Below are 22,061 nucleotides of genomic sequence, written 5' to 3'. Positions count from 1 at the left end.
TATATTTCAGATGCATTGTCAATTTGTATTATTTATTATGCCTGCATCTAACAGATGAATGAGAGTGCATATATGTCAGTCAATCCCATTGCTGCACTGTGTGAATAATGAAGCCAAGCAGACAGGAAACATTCAGAGAATCTATGAATCATGGAAATGACTCTGTATTAACCAATGTCTCATATTCAAGTTTACCGTCATTGCACTGGAAGATGCTAACATAATGTGGCATGTAGGTCCTCAAATACGTGACAAAAGGGTTACAAATGTGAAAAACTATTATATAAATAAGCATAAAATGGTTGGATAACTATTCAATTCCTAAGGCTGAACTCCAACTACACCTTTCGACTTGCAAAAGGTGCAATTGCAAAAGGTGCAACACCTCATCCTACTTAAATTGCTTAGTCTGATTTCCCTGTGCATCAGATAGAGCTTGCTTTAACTCTTTCCCTCACAGATTAGGGTTGGCCTTGTTCCTGTGCAACCTCTTATCCATTAGATTTTAGTTCTATAAATCAAAGGTGCTCAAAGTCATGTTGATATTACCATGGGTGATAACAGCCTACAAGTTCAGACTGAGTAGAAATGTTTACTTTTCCATACTGACGCCCAACTATCAAAACAATTTAGTCCATAACATATCACATGAGCCAACCAGATGCCTTTATCAAGGGGTGCTGTAATGTTTTTAGGGATCTATGTACTTTACTGTGCTATCCCTCCACCAGACAAAATCTGCCTGCATTGCATAGAAAAACACAAATTCCCAGAAAAGCCAGGAAAGAGAAGCAGAATAAACATTAGGGTATCTTTAATTGAAAGCACTCTTGTTTTTTTTATATTAACCATATCGTTAACCTTATTATTAAGGTGCTATATTAATTTATATAGGGTATAGCCGCTACTGTGCCTTGTATAGAATGTTTAAGTATGGCTGTTTATTATTAGCTAAATATATAAGAGGTAGGTCCAAGTCCAGGCAAAAAGAGTGATGTCATGAGAAGGCACTGTCTGGTAAAAATCACAAACATTCTGCTAAATTAAATTTAGTAAATCTTTGTGCTTTGCACAAAGACATAATAGAAAAATACTCCAAATAATTACTTTATATAAACTGAGAAAACAGGAACAAAACATTACGTTCTCCTGTTCTATCTGCAATTTTATAAAATAATCTATCTGCAAAAGGAAATGATATATAGCTTACACCTTGGTACTTTTTTAGTCAGCATTAGCATGAAAACATTAATGACATTTTAATTGTAGTGAAGTTTTAGGAAGTCCTTTGGCTTCCACTAGAAGTTTGGTTGTGTTCAGTTCGAGCATCAGCCTATGTCAGGGTTGTTGTGAGTGGAGAAGGACCTTTACTACTTCAGTATTGTCTCTTCTTAGTATAGTAATATTAAAACATTAAAACGATATACTATGAGAAAAAATATACTGTTGTGCTATCTCTTTCTGCTGGAATCCAGGGAATCCATGGTCTGCTATGTAAAGAGAAGGCATCAACCAAATCCTCTGAAAATTACCACATTTCTTTTGCCAATGACTACCCATCTTACCTTTTTTCAAAACATGTTTTTTTTTTCCTCTTAGAGACATTTCAAATTCTCAGATTTGGGCAATATTGTGGCAATTCAGCTTCGGGGTTGAATTACAGTCCTGAGGTCTGTAATCATTTTTCAGTTTTGGTTATTCTCAAGGAATGTTTTTAGGGAAAAGGTCTGTTTTTTTTATCTTGCACTATTATTGAGTCTTCAAATGGGCTGATGATACCTGCTTTCCTATCTGAAGCAGTGAGCCTTCTCATCTATGCCACAGATCCTCCAAGCAAACACACTTTCTAGTCTTGAGAAGTCAAATTAAGGCACACTCTGAAACTGCTGTAATTGGAGAGTATAGGGAAGACCATCAAAATGGAAGTTGTTGGTACAATGACTAATAAATTATCTAATTCTTCTGACTTTTACTGAGATGTATTTGTTATCTGCTTAGAATACATATTAAGTTAGAATGTATAATAAAGTTTTTTTCAAGTCATGTTTCAAGGCTGCAGTAGCTTAAAGATGTTATTATTTGTACAATAATAAAAATGGTACATTTCCTTCCAAATGCTATAACACATCCCACTCTTTAGCATAGAGGACTGAAAGAAATATGTGGAACTTTTATACATAAATCTCATGTGTTTTGTATGGATGCAGAAAAGATCAGTGAGAATTTCCAGGGTCACTGTATCACTGTTCCATTATTACCAGTCTAGAGATATGGAGAATGGTGAGACTTTGTCCCATCATTTACCTCTGTTAGATGCAGAGGTGGAATCTGCAGCGTATACACATAGTGGCCATCAGCCCTTTGTAGAAGTAACAAAAATAGTTAAAATTAAATTAGTTTCTTCCCTTTCAAGTTAAATGCTGCCATAACAAGAGGAAATAGAAAAATGAATTGGTTGCAGAAGAACACAGAGTTCTACAGTCAAAAGATATTTCATAGAAGTCTGTTTACAAAATCAAGTTATAAAATTACAAGTACATTAGTTTGTACAAGTGCCCAGTACAAAAAATAATATACTAGATAAAGATATATATAGACAGACACCTTTTCAAAAAATCCTTCTCTGTGGAGCTAACAAAAATGAACCATTTAGGTAATATTTATAATATCAGATGGGTAGTAAGAAGCATAAACATAATTACATGTGTGAATGTTGTACCACAATAATATTATGATGCCAGATCCAGGGGGTATTTGGTATTATGAACCTCAGGTTTCCCCGGAAAAGGGATTAAAGGGCTTAGATAGGGCTTTTATGTATTTTTTTTACTGCAGAATTGCAGCCCTTTATTTGGGATTCAGGCCGGGAGAGTCCTGGAAGGAATGGGTAGGCCAGGCACTCCTCCCTTTTCCAGGCCAGAAATTAAGGATGGCTCTAGAGTATCTGGCCTCTGATATTAAAAGGGCACCTGTCTTTGGAGACGGGGGGAAGTTGCAGCCTAAGACCAGGTGGGCCAACTGCAAAGACTGTGCGGTCCCCCACAGTCGGGTCTAATAGACCAGAGGCAGGACGAAAAATGTTGTGTTTTTTCATGTCATACTGTGGATGACTTTGATCCCCTGCAGAGGGAATAAAACCTTGGAGTTCGCTTTGATTTTTGTGAATGAAAGTGGACAAAGCCCACTGAAATTAAAACAAGCATCTGCTGCGAGTGTGTTTTGAAAGTTATCTCGAAAGTCAATCTGGATTTGCCTAACAAGCATGTAAAGAATTGTCCCCACAAACCTAAATCATTCTGGCTGACATGAATCTAATAGCCTAAGCCGGAGTAAACCCATGGTAATTACTACAATCTTATATTTTAAAAGCCTGAATATTTGGGAGGGGCTCCCTCAGCCCTAATAAATGATATTGCTCAACCCTAGGGTGCTAAAACCAATGAAAGAGAAGAAAGAAAGTAGGGTCTTGTGGCCAAAAAATAGTGGCCATACAATGTTTTAATGCACAAATATATGAATGTGGTACCGACAAAGGACTGTTACTACAAATGTGAATAATACACAAACAATAGTATTAATCAAATACTGTTTTTAAGAGTCTATGAAATTTGGAAATGATGTCCACTTAGGCCCTATAGGTTTCGCCAGAAAGGCTTCTTTGGGGGAGGTGGGATCATCAGTGTGAATAATGCAAATAGCTTATTTTACATAACAACCCCAGGTTCTTCATTTTCCCACCCAGCAGCAGCAGTGGACAATCTGATTGACAGGGAGAGTAAGTTAGGTTGCAGATTTGAATACATTTCTGGCATCACCACATTCCCTTTAATGTTATGTCATGCTGCTTCCAAGCCCACTTAACCTTGGTTGACATCACATTTTCTACATACCTCTTCTTTCTCTTCTTCTCATTAAATACAAACTCATATTTTTAGAAAACTGACATACCAATTTTAAAAAAGGAGAATATAAGGGGAAATGTAACTTTATATGACTAATTCAAGTTGAAATTACTTTTTTTTTACTATTTCCGTGATAGGAATGCACTTCTTAGGTAAACAAGCAGGGGTGTAGTAATAAAAAAAAGGGGGGCACGGTACTAGCCATGGCGCTGAAACGACTCCTGTCTGTGTGACTGTGGCAGATTGATGTTGCTGTGAGGGTACTGCGTGTCTTGCAAACAAACCTTGTAAATGAGGAAAGGTGGCAGCCACGAAATGCACCATGTAAAACTCATGAAAACAGAAGAGGAAGTCACCAGCACTCCAAAGAACAAGGACCCTGCATGACCCCAGTAGGAGTACTGGTGACTGTCTTCTGATTACATTTTTTGCTGGTGCCCTGCTCTTTTCCAAATACATGTATAGATAATATTCAAACTCTTCCATGCTTGATTTAAAACGATAAATATTGCTTAGATCAGTGCAATATCCTTATTTGTGTTCAAACTATTATGTAATCCAATCATGAAGCTAATAGTCACCATTAAGCTAATACAATAGAATGCATTGAGCTCCACTCCTACATAGGGAATTGTATACGAATAAATGAATTTAAGTTAATTACACTTAAATTAACACAGCTATCAAAGTGGAATAAAAGACCTTGAACATGCAAAAAGCAATGCAGTGGAAAATTATCTAAACAAAAATCCCTGTAATTGCAAAAAAGAAAACAATATTTCCCTTCCATTTGTTGAGGGATTGTATTGGTTGCCTAAACTGCACACTAGAGGTTTACTAGCAGAAAAAAATATTCCTGGTTCATTAACAGTTTTTTAAATTATTTGTATTAAAACAATTAGTTGCAACTTTATGATCACATTTAAACAACAAACAGCTTGGACACACAAATCTCTGCACAGAAATAGTTGCATTTAATTAACTTTTACCCATTATTCCATCTTTGAAATTTGCAAAGATAGATTACCATTGGAAGTGTTTATTCCTAAAATAAACATGGATAAAAATATCGAAAACTGGAACCCAGTCAAATAAGTTATATACAGCACAAGTATAATTTGATGACCTTAGATCATAATAATTACAGCAGAACAATTAAACTTCTTATCACTTCCACCATACTTAATCAACACAAAATGTAATTCTACAACTCTCATTAGTAATCGTCACTGCTTATTTACTCCCAGGAAAGTAAAGTGATTTATCATAGATAAACTAACATTCCTGATAGACCTGTACTATAAAACATGTGTGTGTTTCTTTTCTTCACAGCAGAAATAAAGGAGGCACATTAGATATTAATGATATGAGAAATCATTGTGAGTCAACAAGTTAATCTGATTTGCAAATGTGATAGAACATTTCTAGACTGAGAAATGGGAAATCAGATTGAGGTTGTTGTTAGGCTGATATCTCTAAAACAATGAAAATACATCAATTTAACACAGATCTACTTGGTGACATTTGAGATAGAACATTGCAAACAAAACATATACTGAAAAAAGGCAGAAGGGAACATTTTATACAAAATTTGAGGAAGGATCAGCAAGAAGTTTAGGCTTTTAGGTAAAAATCTTAGTAAACAACTCATGCATATATGCATGAATGCATGTAGGAAATTAACATTTGTAAACTGTTCTACAGTTCCTTTTATATCTAAACAGTTCGACAGATTTAAACCAGACACAACATTCAAGATATTCTGAAAAATGGTTAATTGATATTGTTATTTTATATTGTTAACCATCATTAGTTCAAGCAGAACTCCATCTGCAAAGTTTGCCTTTTACTGCTTTCATTAATGTTAGTGGTATTTACAACTAGGGATGAGGTTCGGATTTGTGATTACCTTGAGTTTACAACTTAGAAATTTGCAGTCCTGACGAATTTTTTAGGGTTCTATTTAGTGTTGGTGTCAGAATTTGGGTTGTCCCTATATTCGACCTGTACTATGTGTTGTTGAATAGAGAAACTCTCTCCAACAACACATACAACTAGTAAAGGGCTGCAAGAGTAATCTGATTGCTCTTGCAGCCCTTAAAAGACCCTTAAAAAAAGGGTCTTCAATGGTGTTCGAATCCAGCATGTGGTCACCCAGAGAATTTCTCACTATTCAGTCGAATAGCTGTCGAATCGAATAGTGAGCTATTCGACCAAAACTAGTGCTATTACACAGCTCAAGAAAAAAATGTTTTCTAACTTGTCAAGGATTTTTCAATATATTTAGTGTATTTCAGGTCTGCTGAATCCAGAAATGACATCAGTTTAATTGAATTAGCTCTAGTTCTTGTGATACAGGAGTTGGAATAGACGATTTTACCAACAACAAATGTTAACACAGCATCAATCACATTATCAGTCTTTACTTATCACCGATGTTTTGCATTTTATATATTAAATGTAGAATTATTTTAATGAAAATATTAATATTTTAATGAAATGCAGATTTCATTATTATTTTAATGAAATGTATTTTGCTACATTTGTGGTGAATATTTTCAGCAAAACAGAGAAGAAACATTACAGAATTTGTAAAACAAGCATATCTTGCATATTTTGATATTAAACTGGTGGACCAAGATAAGTATTGGGCTTTCCATATGGTATGCAAAACTTGCTTAGAGTGTCTTTGTCAGTGGAAAACTGAAAAGTTTGAAATTTGGTGTACCTATGGTACGGTGAGAGCTCAAAAATCATCATAATGATTGTTATTTTTGTGCTGTGAATGTAAAAGGTTTCAATCATTACAAGAAAAACAAGTGGGAGTACCCCGATTTGGAATCAGCAAGATGACCTGTGCCGCATGGTGTTGATGTTCCCATACCAGTGTTCAGTACACTCCCTGATATTCCTGTATCCGACATGGAGGATATACAGGGTTTGGAGTGTAATCCAGGAGTTTGCAGTGGACGTGAATATGAAGGAAGTGTTTCATCAAACCAGCAGTTCTCCCAAGAAGATCTAAATCTGTCAAAACAAGCATCTGAACTTTTAGCATCCAGGCTGTCTGGGACCAGAAGATAAAATAACGGTTTATAAGACAAGAGAGGTGACACTCCTACCAGATTTCAGTGAAGATGGAGACTTTGTGTACTGTTGTAACATCCCTGGACTACTAGCCCATATGGGAGTACCAGAATGCCAAGCGGAAGACTGGCCGCCTTTCATAGACAGTTCCACTCAAAGTTTGAAATCTGTTTTACTGCATAATGGCAACTCCTATGCATCAATTCCAATTGGTCACTCAACAAAACTTAAAGGAGAATAAGAAAATATCAAAATTGTCTTACAAAAGCTTCGCTATCATAAACACCAATGGTCCAAATGTGTTTTTTTAAAAAGGGTGAACTTCCTACTTGGACAGCAAAGTGGATACACAAAGTACCCATGTTGCATCTGATTGTGGGATAGTAGAGCAAAGCAGAATCATTGTAAAAAAGTGACATGGCCTCCAAGGGAAAACATGAAAAATGTGCAGCGAACATCATTAATGAGCCAATGGTTGATGGTTGACAATGAAAAAATACTTCTCCCTCCACTACACATAAAGTTGGGATTAATGAAGCAATTTGTTAGAGCTCTGAACAAGGACTGCGATTGCTTTAAATACATTTGTAGCTTCTTCCCTGGATTGAGTACTAAAAAATTAAAAGCAGGAATCCTTGTTGGACCCCAGATTCGGAATTGATAAATTATTCAAATTTCACAAGTTACATGACTGATATTGAAGTTTCTGCCTCATACAGCTATGTCATGGTTGTTAAGAACATCCTGGGTAACCATAAAGCACAAAATTATGGAGAACTGGTACAAAACTTGCTCTTAAAGGAATACTATCTCCATAGCCATTTGCAAAAATTTCCAGAAAACGGCGATTTCAGTGAGGAACAAGGGGAGAGGTTCCATCAAGATATAAAGCTGATGGAAGAAAGGTATCAGGGCAGATGGGATAGACACATGATGGCAGACTACTGCTATCGCCTAGGCGTGTTGCACTTAAAAAACAAACAAACATAAAAGGGTTGTCTACCGTTTTATGTAAAGTGAAATTTCTGCGTTTATGTAGGCTTTAAGTATTTCAAAAATGTAATTTTGTATACGTAGGGATATCTAGTTTAATTTTGCTTAATTTTCATGTTTCATTAGTTTTCTATGAGGTTAATATTGAGGTCATTATTTCAAAAACTAGAACCAATCTAGCAAAACCAATACGATATTTGGTTTTAAAGTTTTAAAGTTATGAAACTATTAAATAGCTTCTATAAATGTCATTAGTGTGTTGCTGTTATGGACTAGGTCTTCTAAATTTTTATCTGGAGAATATTTTATTAATGCACCGCATGTCCTTTAAACCAGCAGTCGCCGCGGTCACATTGGTTTGGTTGTCTGCAGGTCTGGCCCACCAGCCCACGATTTAATATGGATTGTAGGCTCTGGGCGGTGGGCGGGTTCTGTCTCTGGACACATGGGCCCACTTTCCCATTGCAGACTATGACCTGTGATGGGAGAGTGGGTGTGTTCTGGCATTATGACGTCACTCTGGGGGAAGTTTCTTCACCTTTGACTGACACACAGCTCCCCGCGCATGCGCAGTCTGGAGACGGTACATTTAGTGGTCCGTAGGTCCGAAAAGGTTGGCGACCACTGGTATAAACCATGGTCAGCAGGCTTAAAAGGGCCAATAAATTGGCTCCCAGATAGCCAAGCCTCTTTACTATAAAATCATAGACATTGATTAATAATGTGCCAGATTGGAATCTGAAGTTGGGAAAGGATCAATTTACAATAATAAAGACTTAATCAAAGCATATCAAATGAAAGCAGATCTCATTTGGGGGTAGGTATGAACTTGCAGATAGAAACAACCCCATCTGAAGCAGAGTGGCAGGTCCAAGATGGAAAGGGCTGAAAATGATAAGTCAAAACCCACTGGAACTCTTTAAGACCTAAGAATTAGGAAAATAGCTTGGAAGGAAAAACAGGTCTCATTTTACATGCAATCTGGATGAATGTAGGGTGGTTTTACTGGGTTCTGTACTGTCATCTACAGTCTTTCTCTTCCTGGCCACTCTCCTACTGCCTATATTTGTCTGAAAGCTTGTTGTTTTCGTTTAATACCAGGAGCCAGCATTTTATATATGTTGCAATGTTAAGCACTTTGTGATGCACATGACTGATTTCCATTTTGGATGGCTTAGAGAAATTATGGGTGGCCACTTTTGGTTGGCAAAAGTTTATGTGGTTGGCCAATATCACAAATACTCTCATACTCTGCTCTAATACTAATCACTGCACAATACTGCATAATAAGAATATTTAATATATGCTCCCAATGGTCAACTACAGCAGTAGTTTGGTGACCATACTATGTTCAGGGGCTTTGCAATTAACTTGCAATATAACTATGCTATAGGTGTAAACAAGATTCATTTAGGTACATTTCCCACCTATAAAAATTTGGATTTTCTTGTACCTCACTGTTTGGCATAGCCAGCTCCCTAATAGAAACTGATGCATTTACTTTAATTTAGACATCACTCCATTTCTAGCCTTCAACTCGTGAGTGTACTATACAATTAAAAAACTCTGTGCATTCATGTGTTTTAGAATCAGTACTTCCCGATTGCTCTTGCATACACACTTCAGGAAGGCAACCACAGAGCTCTGAAGATCCAGAAGTTGTTTAAATAGCTGTGAAGCAAGCAGCTCATAAAAATGAAGATGCCACTTGGCAAAGTTTGCCAGGGAAAAGGAATCTAATTATTACAATGACCGCTTGTCTAAACACTTCACAATTAAAAATATTAGAAAACCTAATTTAGTTTTTAGACACTGATCTGCAGTACTTGCTTCTCATGACCTCTTATGGCATTATCCCCCCCGCATCCGGATATAATCACTTAATTTTAATATATTCCTACTTCCTATGAATGAAAATCTATAAATTTCCTTAAAATTTTGCATTTTGTAAAAAAAAAAAAAATTTGAAATGCTAATAGTTAAAACGATTATGCAATTAACCAACTGCATTACAATTTTCAGACATGCTCATATTTAGGTGACCAACCACTCAGCTGTATTCTATTCTTCCTTTTTCTAAAGCCATGGGTTGCCTTGCATCACATTTGCCTGTTGTTCCAGAACAGAACACAAACTGAAATGCACTAGCATATAATAAGCACAAGGTGTTGGATCCCCAAAGCTTTCTATTCACTACGGATAAAAGGAGCGTGTTACTGTTAGAATGCATACTGTATGTAATGTGTTATTATTAAAAAGAAAAACAAGATCATTTTCAAAATAAAAATAGGATTTTAAACTGCTTTTTATATTTGAATAATGAAGCGTGTCAAAGCATGATCCCCATGTTCCTTACACAGATCATATTTTTAACTACATTTAGGAAATTGCACTTAATTTTATGTTCACCAACTATTTGGGCAATTAGTCCATTAGCTGCCTTTTCCAGTTCTACAGGGGTTTATTTATATTTTGTAGTTGATTTAGGGTCAACAGTCAGTTTCAGCTGCTGTCCTGTCTATAGCAATTTTTTTTTGCTGGATGAATTCCCGTAAAACAAGAAACAAAAAGGTGGTTTTGTTTCAGGAGGCAGCATTTTGGGGTTTTCATTTTATAATAAGGATAAGTTTTTGTTTTATTCTGATAGGACCTTTTGTATATATAATTTTTAGGTCTTTTGTCAATTTATTTTTTTATGTCCTTTTTTTTTGGCTTTGGAGGATTCTTATTTTATGTTAATTTTATGTTGAGGCATTATTATAGGGTAACAATATTACTGACTTCTGGAAAGGAATTTAAAAAATGTATAACTTAACCTACTCAACTTAACTTAACCTCCTCAAAGTATGACAGTAACATTTACTGAACGCCCCTATCAATATTTGCAAGATGGCAATGTTGATTAGTGAATCAGAAAATCAGTATCCACGTTTTTTTAGAAAAAAATGGTTGTCCAGCAACTGTCATAAAAATGTTTACCAGTAGACCACTTATTGGCTTGGTAGGTCACCATGTTATTTCCTTCCTTTTTTCACCTTTGACCCTCTTTTATTCAACTTGCATACACTTTATTTTCCTGATTTATATTGTTCTGTGCTGGTTGCATTTGGAAGTATACTTATGACTAGTTGAGTTAAAAAAACGTAATTTACTGCTGATTTCACTAATTTTGTTCTTTTTATTTTTGCTTGTAAGTATTGGCTAAGAGTGTTATTATTTGATTACCTATAACTGTATATGGTGACTGTATGTTCAATTTGTATCTGATAAATTAAAAAAAAGAAACTTTGCAAACTATGTGGATACCTTGTGGTCATGGTTGGTAATACTGATATTACAGGTAGTCCCCGTGTTAAGGACATCCAACACGAATGGGGCTCCCCTGCTCACTGTGTGCACAACGGAGGCTTGAAGGGGGAAGGGGGCTATTTACACGACTTGCAGAAGAAATTTTTTGCTAAACACAGCTGGGGTTGTGGGTGACCCCTTGGGGGGTGAGATCTTTCTGCAGCCTCTTGTAACCCTTTAATGACCAAGACAAACTCTGCAGTTGTTTCTTTTTGCATATCAATGCACAGATTGCTCCAGAAGTTAATGAATGTCTAGGCTTCATAAAGAGTTTTTCGTGCTTTGTTTGTGATTGACTTACAGTGAGGATTTTATACAGTAACTGACACCATGCTGCCTAATAATATGTTGGGACAAACATCTGTCCTAATTGCATTTATTAAATAATGTACCTGTCCCGACTTACATACAAATTCAACTTAAGAACAAACCTACAGTCCCTATCTTGTATATAACCCAGGAACCACCTGTACACAAACCAACCTTACTATTCATGGGACTAATATCACACAAAACATAACTTAAAAAAAAATCACACATCACATAACACATAACATTCCAACCATTGTTATAATACCATTGTTATAATATTAATTATTATTATTATTATTGTTATTATTACTATTCATAATAAACAGAATTTATATAGCGCCAACATATTACGCAGCTCTGTACAGTAAATAGGAGTTGCAAATGACAGACAGATACAGACAATGACAAAGGAGGAGTAGAGGACCCTGCCCTGAAGAGCTTACAATCTAGGAAGTGGGGGAAGTGACACACAATACGAGAGGGGACACAATCTTTTCTAATTAGAGAATAATACATTAGCTGTCCTTTGGTAGCCACACAGCTACCTTTTGGGCATGCAAGGTACCATAATTCACTTATTTATAAAGCTCTCCTTCATAAACCTTCAATTAATTCTATAGAGTACAAAATAATTATTAAATTGTATTTCTGAAGTGCCACTAGATACAAAAATGACAAATAATTTCTGTTCTTACAGGAATAGTTTAACATTTTCAGTAATCAAAAACTTTTTTTTTGTAACAAAGAAAGAAAACAAGCTATGTACTGAAAAACAAAACATACACCTCAATTGTTAAATCCGTGCTTGGCAACTTGTTTGGTATTTTTGACTCTCGTAAGTGTTATTATGCATACTAAGTGAGGCTGCTACCTTAAAATTGTAAATGAGAACAAGGAAAACATTTTAGTCAATTGCTCCGAGAACCATTAGGGATTCTTCATTAGTGGGTTTTGTTGATGTCTGTTCACCACTCTAATGAGAAATGTTGATATAAAGAAGAAAACATCAAACGTTACAATACAATGGTTTAATCAAGCCAGTGCTCCACATTAATCTTTTATCTTACATTTGCTAGTCATTATTACTACATTTATTAACTCATTATCTGCCAAAAAGGAAATAGGCCATTGAGATCAGCAATATATTTAATTCTCATCTGGATGGAAAAAGGATCATTTAACAAGGTGGAATTTCATTGCAAGTCCTCTGGGAAATACGTAAAAGCTATTTTTAAATGAATTTTCAACTTGAGATTGGGTTAAGAAAGAACCTAAATGCAATGAACTAAGTACTGGAAAAACTGAAAAAAGTTTCAAATTGAAGGAACAAATTGGTAGTTGAATATTCAAGTGGATGACCTTCGAATGGCTAGTCTGTCATAATTTAGCCAAAAAAGCATGTCAAAAATTATGAATTTAATATATTAGCCCTCACCACTAAGATAGAGTTAAATAAAAGCTCTAGGTGATCAAATACATATTAGTAAAATTACATATTCTTTTTCACAATTTTATTTCATTGTAATATAAATTACTTTTCTTAAAAAAAAAAAGCTCTAGGAGGTACAGTGTGGGCACAATAAGCCTGATTTATTAAAGCTCCCCAAGGCTGGAGATGATACACTTTCATCAGTGAAGCTGGGTGATCCAGCAAACCTGGAATGGATTTATTCAAAGCCATTTCCTGTTTGCTAGGAAATGTTTCGAATCCTGGACCAGATCCATTCCAGGTTTGCTGGATCACCCAGCTTCATAAATTAATAAATCAGGTCCAATATGCGTGAAGAAGTATTCCCTCTCACCAGGAGCATTGCTAGGCATTGCTTCAGGATGCTCTTATTTTTAAATGTCATTGCTCTAAAATATTATCTTCTCTCTCCCTTCCCTTTGCTATACCAGGACAAAATGAGATTTTGAAGGCCCCTCACCTTTTCACATTTTTTGTGAAACCATAAGCCACAAGGCAGATATTATCATTGGATTTGAAATGGACACCACCCATCATCACCCCCGTTCACAATTTAGCAAAATAAATTGTTTCTTCACTCATTTCACTCATAGCTTATAGGTGGACATACATTGATCAATAAGTGCATCTTCATGATTTTGTGATTTCAGTAGTGACCCCATAATTGACAATTTCAATAGTGCTACAAAGAAGAATAGATAAAATCTTTGTTAATGTGAACACAACCAAAGATAGAAGAACAGGACAATTATGGGCGTAGAATTTGGTTTGTAGATGGGACAGCAAAATGTGTAGAAAAGTGCAAGGAAAAGATATTTTTTATACTTTACATGAATACATTAAAAAACTCATGATTTAACATATGTTCACAATTTTTTTTACAGTGAGCACATTCTGAATTACTGTAGCTGTTACTTTATTTCTTACTATTTTAAGTTGTTAGTAGAATGTTTTTCTTTTCTTTCTATAAATAAGTAAAGTATTATAACATAGTTATTTTAAACTTGAAGACTAAAACTTAAAAATGTTAATGTAACACAAGAATGCTGCAAAGTTAAATTGGTAAAAACATTTAATGCTGGTACATTTCTTAATGTAATGATATAATGCATTTTGTACCAGCTATTTAAATAATTTACCATGTTAAAGTTATGCAAGAGCCTAGAAGCCTATAATTGCTAAAAATTGAGCTAGAAGATGTAGACGACAACAAAATAGAAATATGGGCAGTGCTGAACTAGTATATATATATATATATATATATATATTATGATTCCTTTTTATATGTAAGCATCCTGTCACATTTTATTAGAGCTTTAAAGTGTTGAACTGCCAAACGACCAGATGTACAACCAGGCCTGCCAGATGTGTATAACAACAGCACAGCATTCTACTTGAAACATTTAAAAAAGTAAAGATTTTTGCTAAAATATAGTCCAATGACAGCAAAAAAAGACAAAAATAAGGTCAGGTACAAAAGTCAGGTACAACATATATATGGATACAATATTTGATACTAGACCACAACCTACCTATTCCTGTTACTGTGTGTGGTTATGGCTTAACTCCTCTGATTGTTATTGCAACATTTATTGTAGGTCTGTAACTCAAACAACTGCAAAAATGTCTTATATGTTGTAACAAAATGTTTTTGACAAATTAATACATTGTGGAATATTTATCAAGCAGATAAGTGACAATGTTAGACACAAAATATGTTATTTCTATGTAACTTTAGGTTCTTTTTTGAGGGGCATTTGCCACCCCTGCACATATAATCCTGTGCTGGAATAAGAAAAAAACATCAAACTGCAGTCTGCAATAAATTTATCATTGTATATAAGACAGATTTGCACTAAAAACATATTCTACTTATGAGGGGGGTATTGGTGACCTAATGTAAATTTGTTTCATAATGAGTTTAAATGCATATTTGCCTTGCTGGCTGTGAACTAAAAAGTGAATAAGTGATTTACTAAAAACAGTATTGTGAAAAAATATTATTGATCTGTGTATCAGAGGCATATAAGGGAACATATTAATGGTGAAAATATTTTTAAAAAGTATTATTTTTCCACTAATCAGAGGTAAAATTTAGCCAGGAAAAACAACATGCTTTTTTTTTTTTTTAACAATGGAGACATGTTCCCATATGTCCCAGACACTCCTAGCAATAGTTATTATTCACATTACTATGTTTTGTGGATTAAAACTGATTCACAGAAAAATGTTTTCCTAAATTTTTCACTTGTGACATATTCCCCCACACTTCCGACTCTTCCAGCCATTTTTGTGACAAAACCATGTTTTGCAGTGAACTTGTATATTTAACAAGTTAAATCTGGAAATGGTAAACATTACCTTCTTGAAAATTTCTCTACTTGTGGAATCTGGATTTCAGAAAGTTGTATGGACAGTAAATGAGGCTTTGATGCACAGAAGAAATGGCTTAAAGGCAGGGAGATCCTTGCTCTGCAGGTGCTCAGGTACAACATTCTGTCCAGCAAGCAGCATAGTAGTGACCTCATCTAAATTCATTAAAAATTCAGTGAGATTAGCAGCCAGAGGCACAGTTCCCTAGATGATTTCACACTGCAGAAATATAGCTATGGGGCACAGTAAGTGCAGGATTTCAAGCAAATGCTCTAATTTATGGCACTGCTTTATCAGTTAACAAGCTGCATACTACCTATGCTTGTTTTTTGAAAACAGTGAAATATTACCATTGACAAGTTGTAGTGCATACATAAATGCTGCAATTACATCTCTGTACATATTAAGCATGGTAAAAATATATAAAAATCTATGTAACCACTGCACATGGGTAAATTCACAACTTTGCAGAACTTTAAGTTTCAGAGTTTTTTTTATTTTTATTTATTTTACCTCTAAACCAAAGCAAATTAAAAAGTAAACCGAATACGATGAATGAATAAAATATACAAGCAACCAGTACTTGAATACAACAGAATGAATAACAGACTTAAGTATTTCAGGAACAAAACATTGACGTTCTTTAATTTTACCTGTTAGGACCAGACTATAATACATATACAATTGTTGGTACCCCTCATAAAAAAGAGACCCCACAATTGTCTCTTAAATAACTTGAAACTGACAAATATAATTACCACTCAACATTGTTTATTCCATATTTTATTATTTTAAATCACACAAATAAAAAAGGAATTATGAGAACCTTAACCTAATTTTTTGTTGTACAACCTTGGGGCCAACCACTGTGGAAGCCGTTATTATAGATCTCAATGTGTATCTTGCACCAGTTGCAGGTAGCTTGGCCCACTCCTTCCAGACCCACTGCCCTGTGGTTCATGTTTTCCTTTACATATTTTATGTAAGAACAAGAAATCTCCAGTCCAGGGCTAACAGATTAGGATCTCTTACTAAATTTGATATTTTAAAGAATATTATTTAAGGACCAACAGCTGTTTAGCCACATGAATGAACCGACCAATGTAGGCTTTTCTCATTTAGATAAGTAACATAATTTGTTTTTATTTTATCTCTTTTCCAGTGCAGCAAAAGGCATGGATGGGCTTTTTGGCATACCATTTAAAACACATTTGCTTCAAACAGGAAGAGTAACAATGGTACACAAAATGATTGTATTTATGAAGTAATGTTAAAGCGGAACTAAACTCAAAATAAACTTTAATCCCACAGATCCGTAGATCTGTTGAGAGGTTTCTTCATTTTGGTCCCGCATTGTCCAGTATCCGTCTACGGCCTGGCGCTTCCGGGCGATGACATCTTTCTCCCTCTGCCACCCGTTCTCACACTGCGCAGGTGCAAGATCGGGTGATGTAGATGGGGAAAAAGATTCCCAATCTCACTGCACATGTGGGAGAATGGCAAGTTTTTCCTTCCATTAATAAAAGGGTTCCTTCTGCGCATGCCTGATCTAAGGGCATGCGCCAAAGGAGCAGCCAGAGCTTCCCGGGATGTGTGATGTTAGTATCCCAGGAGGCTTTGTGCTGCCATTTGCAACTACGATCGAGACAGAAAGGGGAGGTGCTCTACCTTTTTTTTTTTTTTTTTTTTTTTTTAATGAAAAGGGTATTGCATTTAAAAAAAAATACAATTTTTACCTTGAATAAAAGTGTTGTCCACCCTTTCATATAAAGTAAAAATTCTGAGTTTAGGTCCACTTTAATAGTTCAAATGTTTTCAGTAATCACACATGATACCACATTTCGTTGGTTGGCTTTTTCAGGGAACTTAGAAACTTTTACTAGTTTGTAGAGTAGTAGCAAAGAGAGTCCAATTAACATCTTAATCAAAAATATTCAATACAATCAAGTCAACATAGCAGGGCATTTGCACGAGCAGTAAGAATAGGCAAAATATATAATTTATATTGTCAATAAATAAATTACAATATACAAAATGATTTTAATATGTGAGGAGTGTTTCAAGCATGTTATGTACAAAAGTGTACTTGTGTGGTATATCTTGTTGGTTTAATTTTTTATCATAAGAAGGCGGAATAAAAATAGCTTTTCAGTGTTGATGAGATGTAATTTTAAAACATTAAACCTGTACACAGGCAGACCTGCAGCCAATTTTGTGTTCAACCAATAGATCCAGTCTCCGACTGGAGATAAGAGGGGTTGGTTTTTATGAGAAGCTTAGTTTGAATTATCACCAATTAGTTGGAGCTTTTTATACTTAGACCACAACCCTAAACTTTTTAAAATGCATTATAAAGTCCTAATTTTAAACATTTCAAAAACATGAACAACCATTTTAGGCAAACAATCATATTGTTACATTCAGAAACAGTGTTTGATTATATCAAGAATTGGTAAAAGATGACACATCTCACAGAACAACATCTGCTTTTTCAGATCTAACTATTGAAAACCTAATACCAATAATACACAGAAAATGCATTTTTTTTTGGGAAATTTTTGTATTGTATTTTGTGTAAATTAATGTGTTTTTGTACATTTTTGTGTTCTATTTTTTAATATTTTTAAATGTTTAAAATAAAGACTTTAGAATAAATTTTAATAAGTTTGAGATGTGCTCTATGCATAAAAAGTCCCAACCCTTTGATGCTAAATTGAACTAAACTATGTGATAAGGGGGATTGATCATATCTTGTTTTCCTATTCCCCCATAATAACTAAGTCATTGAAATAAATGGTTTTATGAGAAGCCTACTAGAGTTTATTAGGGGTGAAATGTAAATTAATTTTTGTTTCCTTAGGTTTTTTCTAAAATCAGATGACAGGACAAGCCTGTCATCTGTAATAAGAGCTCTAGCAAAGTAGATATGTAACAGTTGCTCTAGTTCTAGTTCTAGATCATTCAAGCAAGAGCTCTGCTGACTGGCTTGTACATTCAACATCTTTCATGTTAACAGATGCTCCTGATGGGAGTATACCATGAAGGGCTGACAGCAAGGGGGTTAATCTAGTAAGGAAGCGAGGGATCAAGTATGGAATATCTTATAATGTGTGAAAGTCCACTGGCCTGCTATATCATATATTATATGTGAAGAAAAGATGGGTTTTGTACTTACATATATCATTTCTTGCATTTACCTTTTCTTAAATTTGATTAACTGAACCACAAATACCAACAACAAAACATTTAACTACCACCACGTAAATGTCAAACATGTAGAACGTTTCTTTAATGAAGATCATACCATGTAAGAATATGGAAATAAAACAAATTTAAATTACACTGCAGAGTTCAATAAAGCATTGTATGATATAAATAAAAGTCTATTTGAGTGATGTAAATCCTTTAGTCCTTACCTAATTTTGGCAATGAGTATGGAACCTTAAAGTAATCTTCATAAAATTCCAAAAGTCTTTTTGTGATATTGAGGGCATAGTCCCCAGATCCTCTTCTTACTGCATCAGGTCGTGCATACAATCTTACCTGAAAGGAGAAACAAATAATCAATTTAGTGACTTTCCAATAACTGACCAACAAATATGAGCATAAATAAATAAAACTAGCAAGTTGGGGCAATTTTACACAAATTTTATATAAATTAGCATATACATATGCTTCGTATCACTTACAATTTTATAGGTTTAAGTATTGCTATATGTTTCACCAGTTTTTATTGGTACCAACATCCTATTTTCAAATTAAAACCTGTAATTTTAAAACATAATTGTGAACTTTTGCTAATTTTCACAATAATTTTTATGCATTTTTATTGAAAACTTTTCTTAATGTTCCCTTATATACATACATATTTTCATTGAATAAAAGTTTACATATCTCTATCTTGACTAATCTTCAAATTGAGGACTTAAAGCAGACCTATTATGATATTTTATGACTTTTTTTTAATATTTTTATTAGGTTTTTTTTTGACAGGTCCTTTCCTCTTCTGTCTGTACTGCTGCGTCTGTAAAGACTGAAAGGAAAACCTGCAGCCTCCTGGGATACTTGCATCCCATATCCCAGAAGACTGTGGGTTGCATCATCAGGGGCTTTTCCATAATGAAAAAAAATGTTCTTGATCTCATGCTTGCACCGCGACAAGCCACTTGTTAGAAAACGTCCAGCAATGTCATTTGCAGCAGCAAAGAGAATAAAGAAACTGCAGCACCCCCTGCTTCCCCTTAGCCGTGCAGCCTGATGTATTTTATCAGCATCCCCAGCACCCACTGTTATACTGTGCACAATTGAAGTGATTTTAGAGACTGATCAGTCCCTGACTCTATCCAGCGCTGCCATTGGCTGCTGGGACTTTATAGCCCCTCTGGTCCCAGTCACCAGTGCCTGTTGTAGCTGTAAACTGGGCTAATCTGTGCTGTGGTGAGTTTCCTCTGATTTACTGTTGCTGAATTTGCTTGTTTCTGACCCTGCTAGAGTATGCTGCCTGGACAGACCTTTTGCCTGTGACCCTGGCTTGCGTTTGGCCCTGTGTACTTCGTCTGGTGGATGATCTGTTATGACCTCTGACTCTGTATTCTGGACTTGTTTGTTGGAATCTAGTTACTGCATTATCTGTGGGCTCCTGGTCCTCTGCCAGCTCTTCCCCAGGCACCATTCCTTGAGCACTAAGTCCTGTGGGCAACTGTGTGCTGGGAAACCCAAACAGTCTCCCGATGCTAAATGAGGGCTTACTATAGGTGAAAAGTGCGGTGTTAAATTAGAGGACTGGTGTCTCACGAATACTGTTGCTAGACCAATGCCTTACACCACTTTTTTTTTTTTTTTTTACATTTTCAGGAAGACACGCCACCCTAACCCACATCCACACAGTGCAAGACAGGTCATGTGAAGAAGAGCCTGAAAGAGAGAAGAAATAAGATGGCCACTCCCATCTTTAAATCCAGTATCAGGAGGAAAAGAAAGAAGCCGAGACGGCATAGGACTCACTGGGCTTGGTTTGTGAAGAGATCAAGTAAGGAATAATTATTAAATAATGTTTGACAGTCCATTGGTCTTCTATATCATCAGAGATTACATCAGGAATATATTGTTAGTTAATAATATATCCAAAAACATGTGATCAAACCCCTGCACAAGCATCTCCTGATGCCTGAAAAAGCCCTGTGGTTACCGCCTGTTACAATTAGCGACATCTATTGACAACTACTTGCATGAGCACTAAGGGATGTATTCTTTACCGCTAGTCTGATCATAGCTTTACCGCTCTGTTTAAATATGTATATATGTGTAAATATATATATGCCACTGCCTTTTAGTAATGTAAAAAATACTAATGTGCAGCCTACAACTTTTTAAAAGGGAAAACTCCAATAAATGTGTGAAATAGAAAATACTTGCATGCATTAGTAATTTGGAAAAAAAAAAACTAAGGGCTTGAAAAAAAACTCTTGTCAAAATAGAACACTACAGCAAATCTCATGTAATATTTCCCTGCACATTGTATTCATAAGCAGCAGAACAGTTGTCACCAAATAAACCATGTTTTTACCTGTTTAGGTTATTATATCCCTTTACAATTTCTTTTGCTGATACATTGTACAATTTCCCAAATATCCAGTTTTCTTAGAAGCAACATTTTGCTTCTAATAGAAAACTTTAGCACGAAAATCCTTCCGAAAAAAAAGTGTTGTTATTTAAATTATTTTCAATTATTCACCAAGCTCTGATAAATAACTGAGCTGTCACTCAGGAAAATAATTACAGTGAGCAAATTCTATTCACAAGGCAATATGAGAGTTCCATTCTACAAGGAAAAATCCAAGTTTACATAACAGTGGGTGCTTGAAAGGGGAGATGTTATCAGAAAACCGCAATACTACTATAACTAGAGCTGTGACATCTAATAATAATTTTTAATATTGGCATAAACACTATGCATGTTATTCTAATATATCAGTAGGCTCTGCAAAAAATAGTCAAACATCTTTGTAGTGTAATTGGTAATCAATAAGAACAACCAAATAGTCCCTTGGCATTTCCAAGTCTGAACGAAAGTTAGTATTTATTTATTTATGTTAGTATTTAAGTATATTTACAAAAAAAATTAGTACTAACAAATCCCGCCAATGCTGACAATTTCAACTCAATTTTGGAATGCTGAGCAACTCATGCCGAATTGCCCATTTCAGTAGGAGGACCAGTGCATCTAGCTCTACCCACCTTTTAGTATTAGTAAAATTAGCCTTAAAGGTAATCAAATGCTAAAACTTCTTTTAGGGATAAGATTGCACCATAAAAAAAAATTTAAACATAAAAAAGGGGGGTGCTTGTGAACCCAGGATGGTGGACCTATCTTAACCAGGCTTCTCAGCACCTGGGCACATTGGCTACAATAATTATCTGCACACTTCAGCTCCAACTTTCCATGACTGTCAAGTACTCCACAATTAACTTCAGGCTGTGTCTGGCAATCCCAGGCAATATGCCTCTCTTGTGGACAGATGGTGCCAACTCCAAGATGGTGCGGGAACACTCTTATCTGAGCCAGGTCTAGACAATAT

The 22,061-nt window shown here is 35.2% G+C and overlaps 1 protein-coding gene across 1 annotated transcript in view; it reads right to left on the bottom strand.

Moving 5' to 3' along the window:
- Nucleotides 1-20,155, bottom strand: part of TRHDE (thyrotropin releasing hormone degrading enzyme) — a 186,263-nt gene extending 166,108 nt beyond the window's left edge. Inside the window, exons 1-2 of the mRNA XM_072399026.1 lie at nucleotides 20,069-20,155; nucleotides 18,900-19,026 (exon numbers count right to left, since the gene is read on the bottom strand). Coding sequence (XP_072255127.1) covers nucleotides 18,900-19,026; nucleotides 20,069-20,155 — 214 coding nt within the window. The remainder of the gene's footprint in view (nucleotides 1-18,899; nucleotides 19,027-20,068) is intronic.
- Nucleotides 20,156-22,061: the final 1,906 nt, after the last annotated feature.

This window comes from Pyxicephalus adspersus, chromosome 2 (assembly GCF_032062135.1).
Source record: "Pyxicephalus adspersus chromosome 2, UCB_Pads_2.0, whole genome shotgun sequence".
In the NCBI taxonomy this organism is placed as follows: Eukaryota; Metazoa; Chordata; class Amphibia; order Anura; family Pyxicephalidae; genus Pyxicephalus; species Pyxicephalus adspersus.
This window is presented reverse-complemented; position numbering and strand designations above follow the sequence as displayed.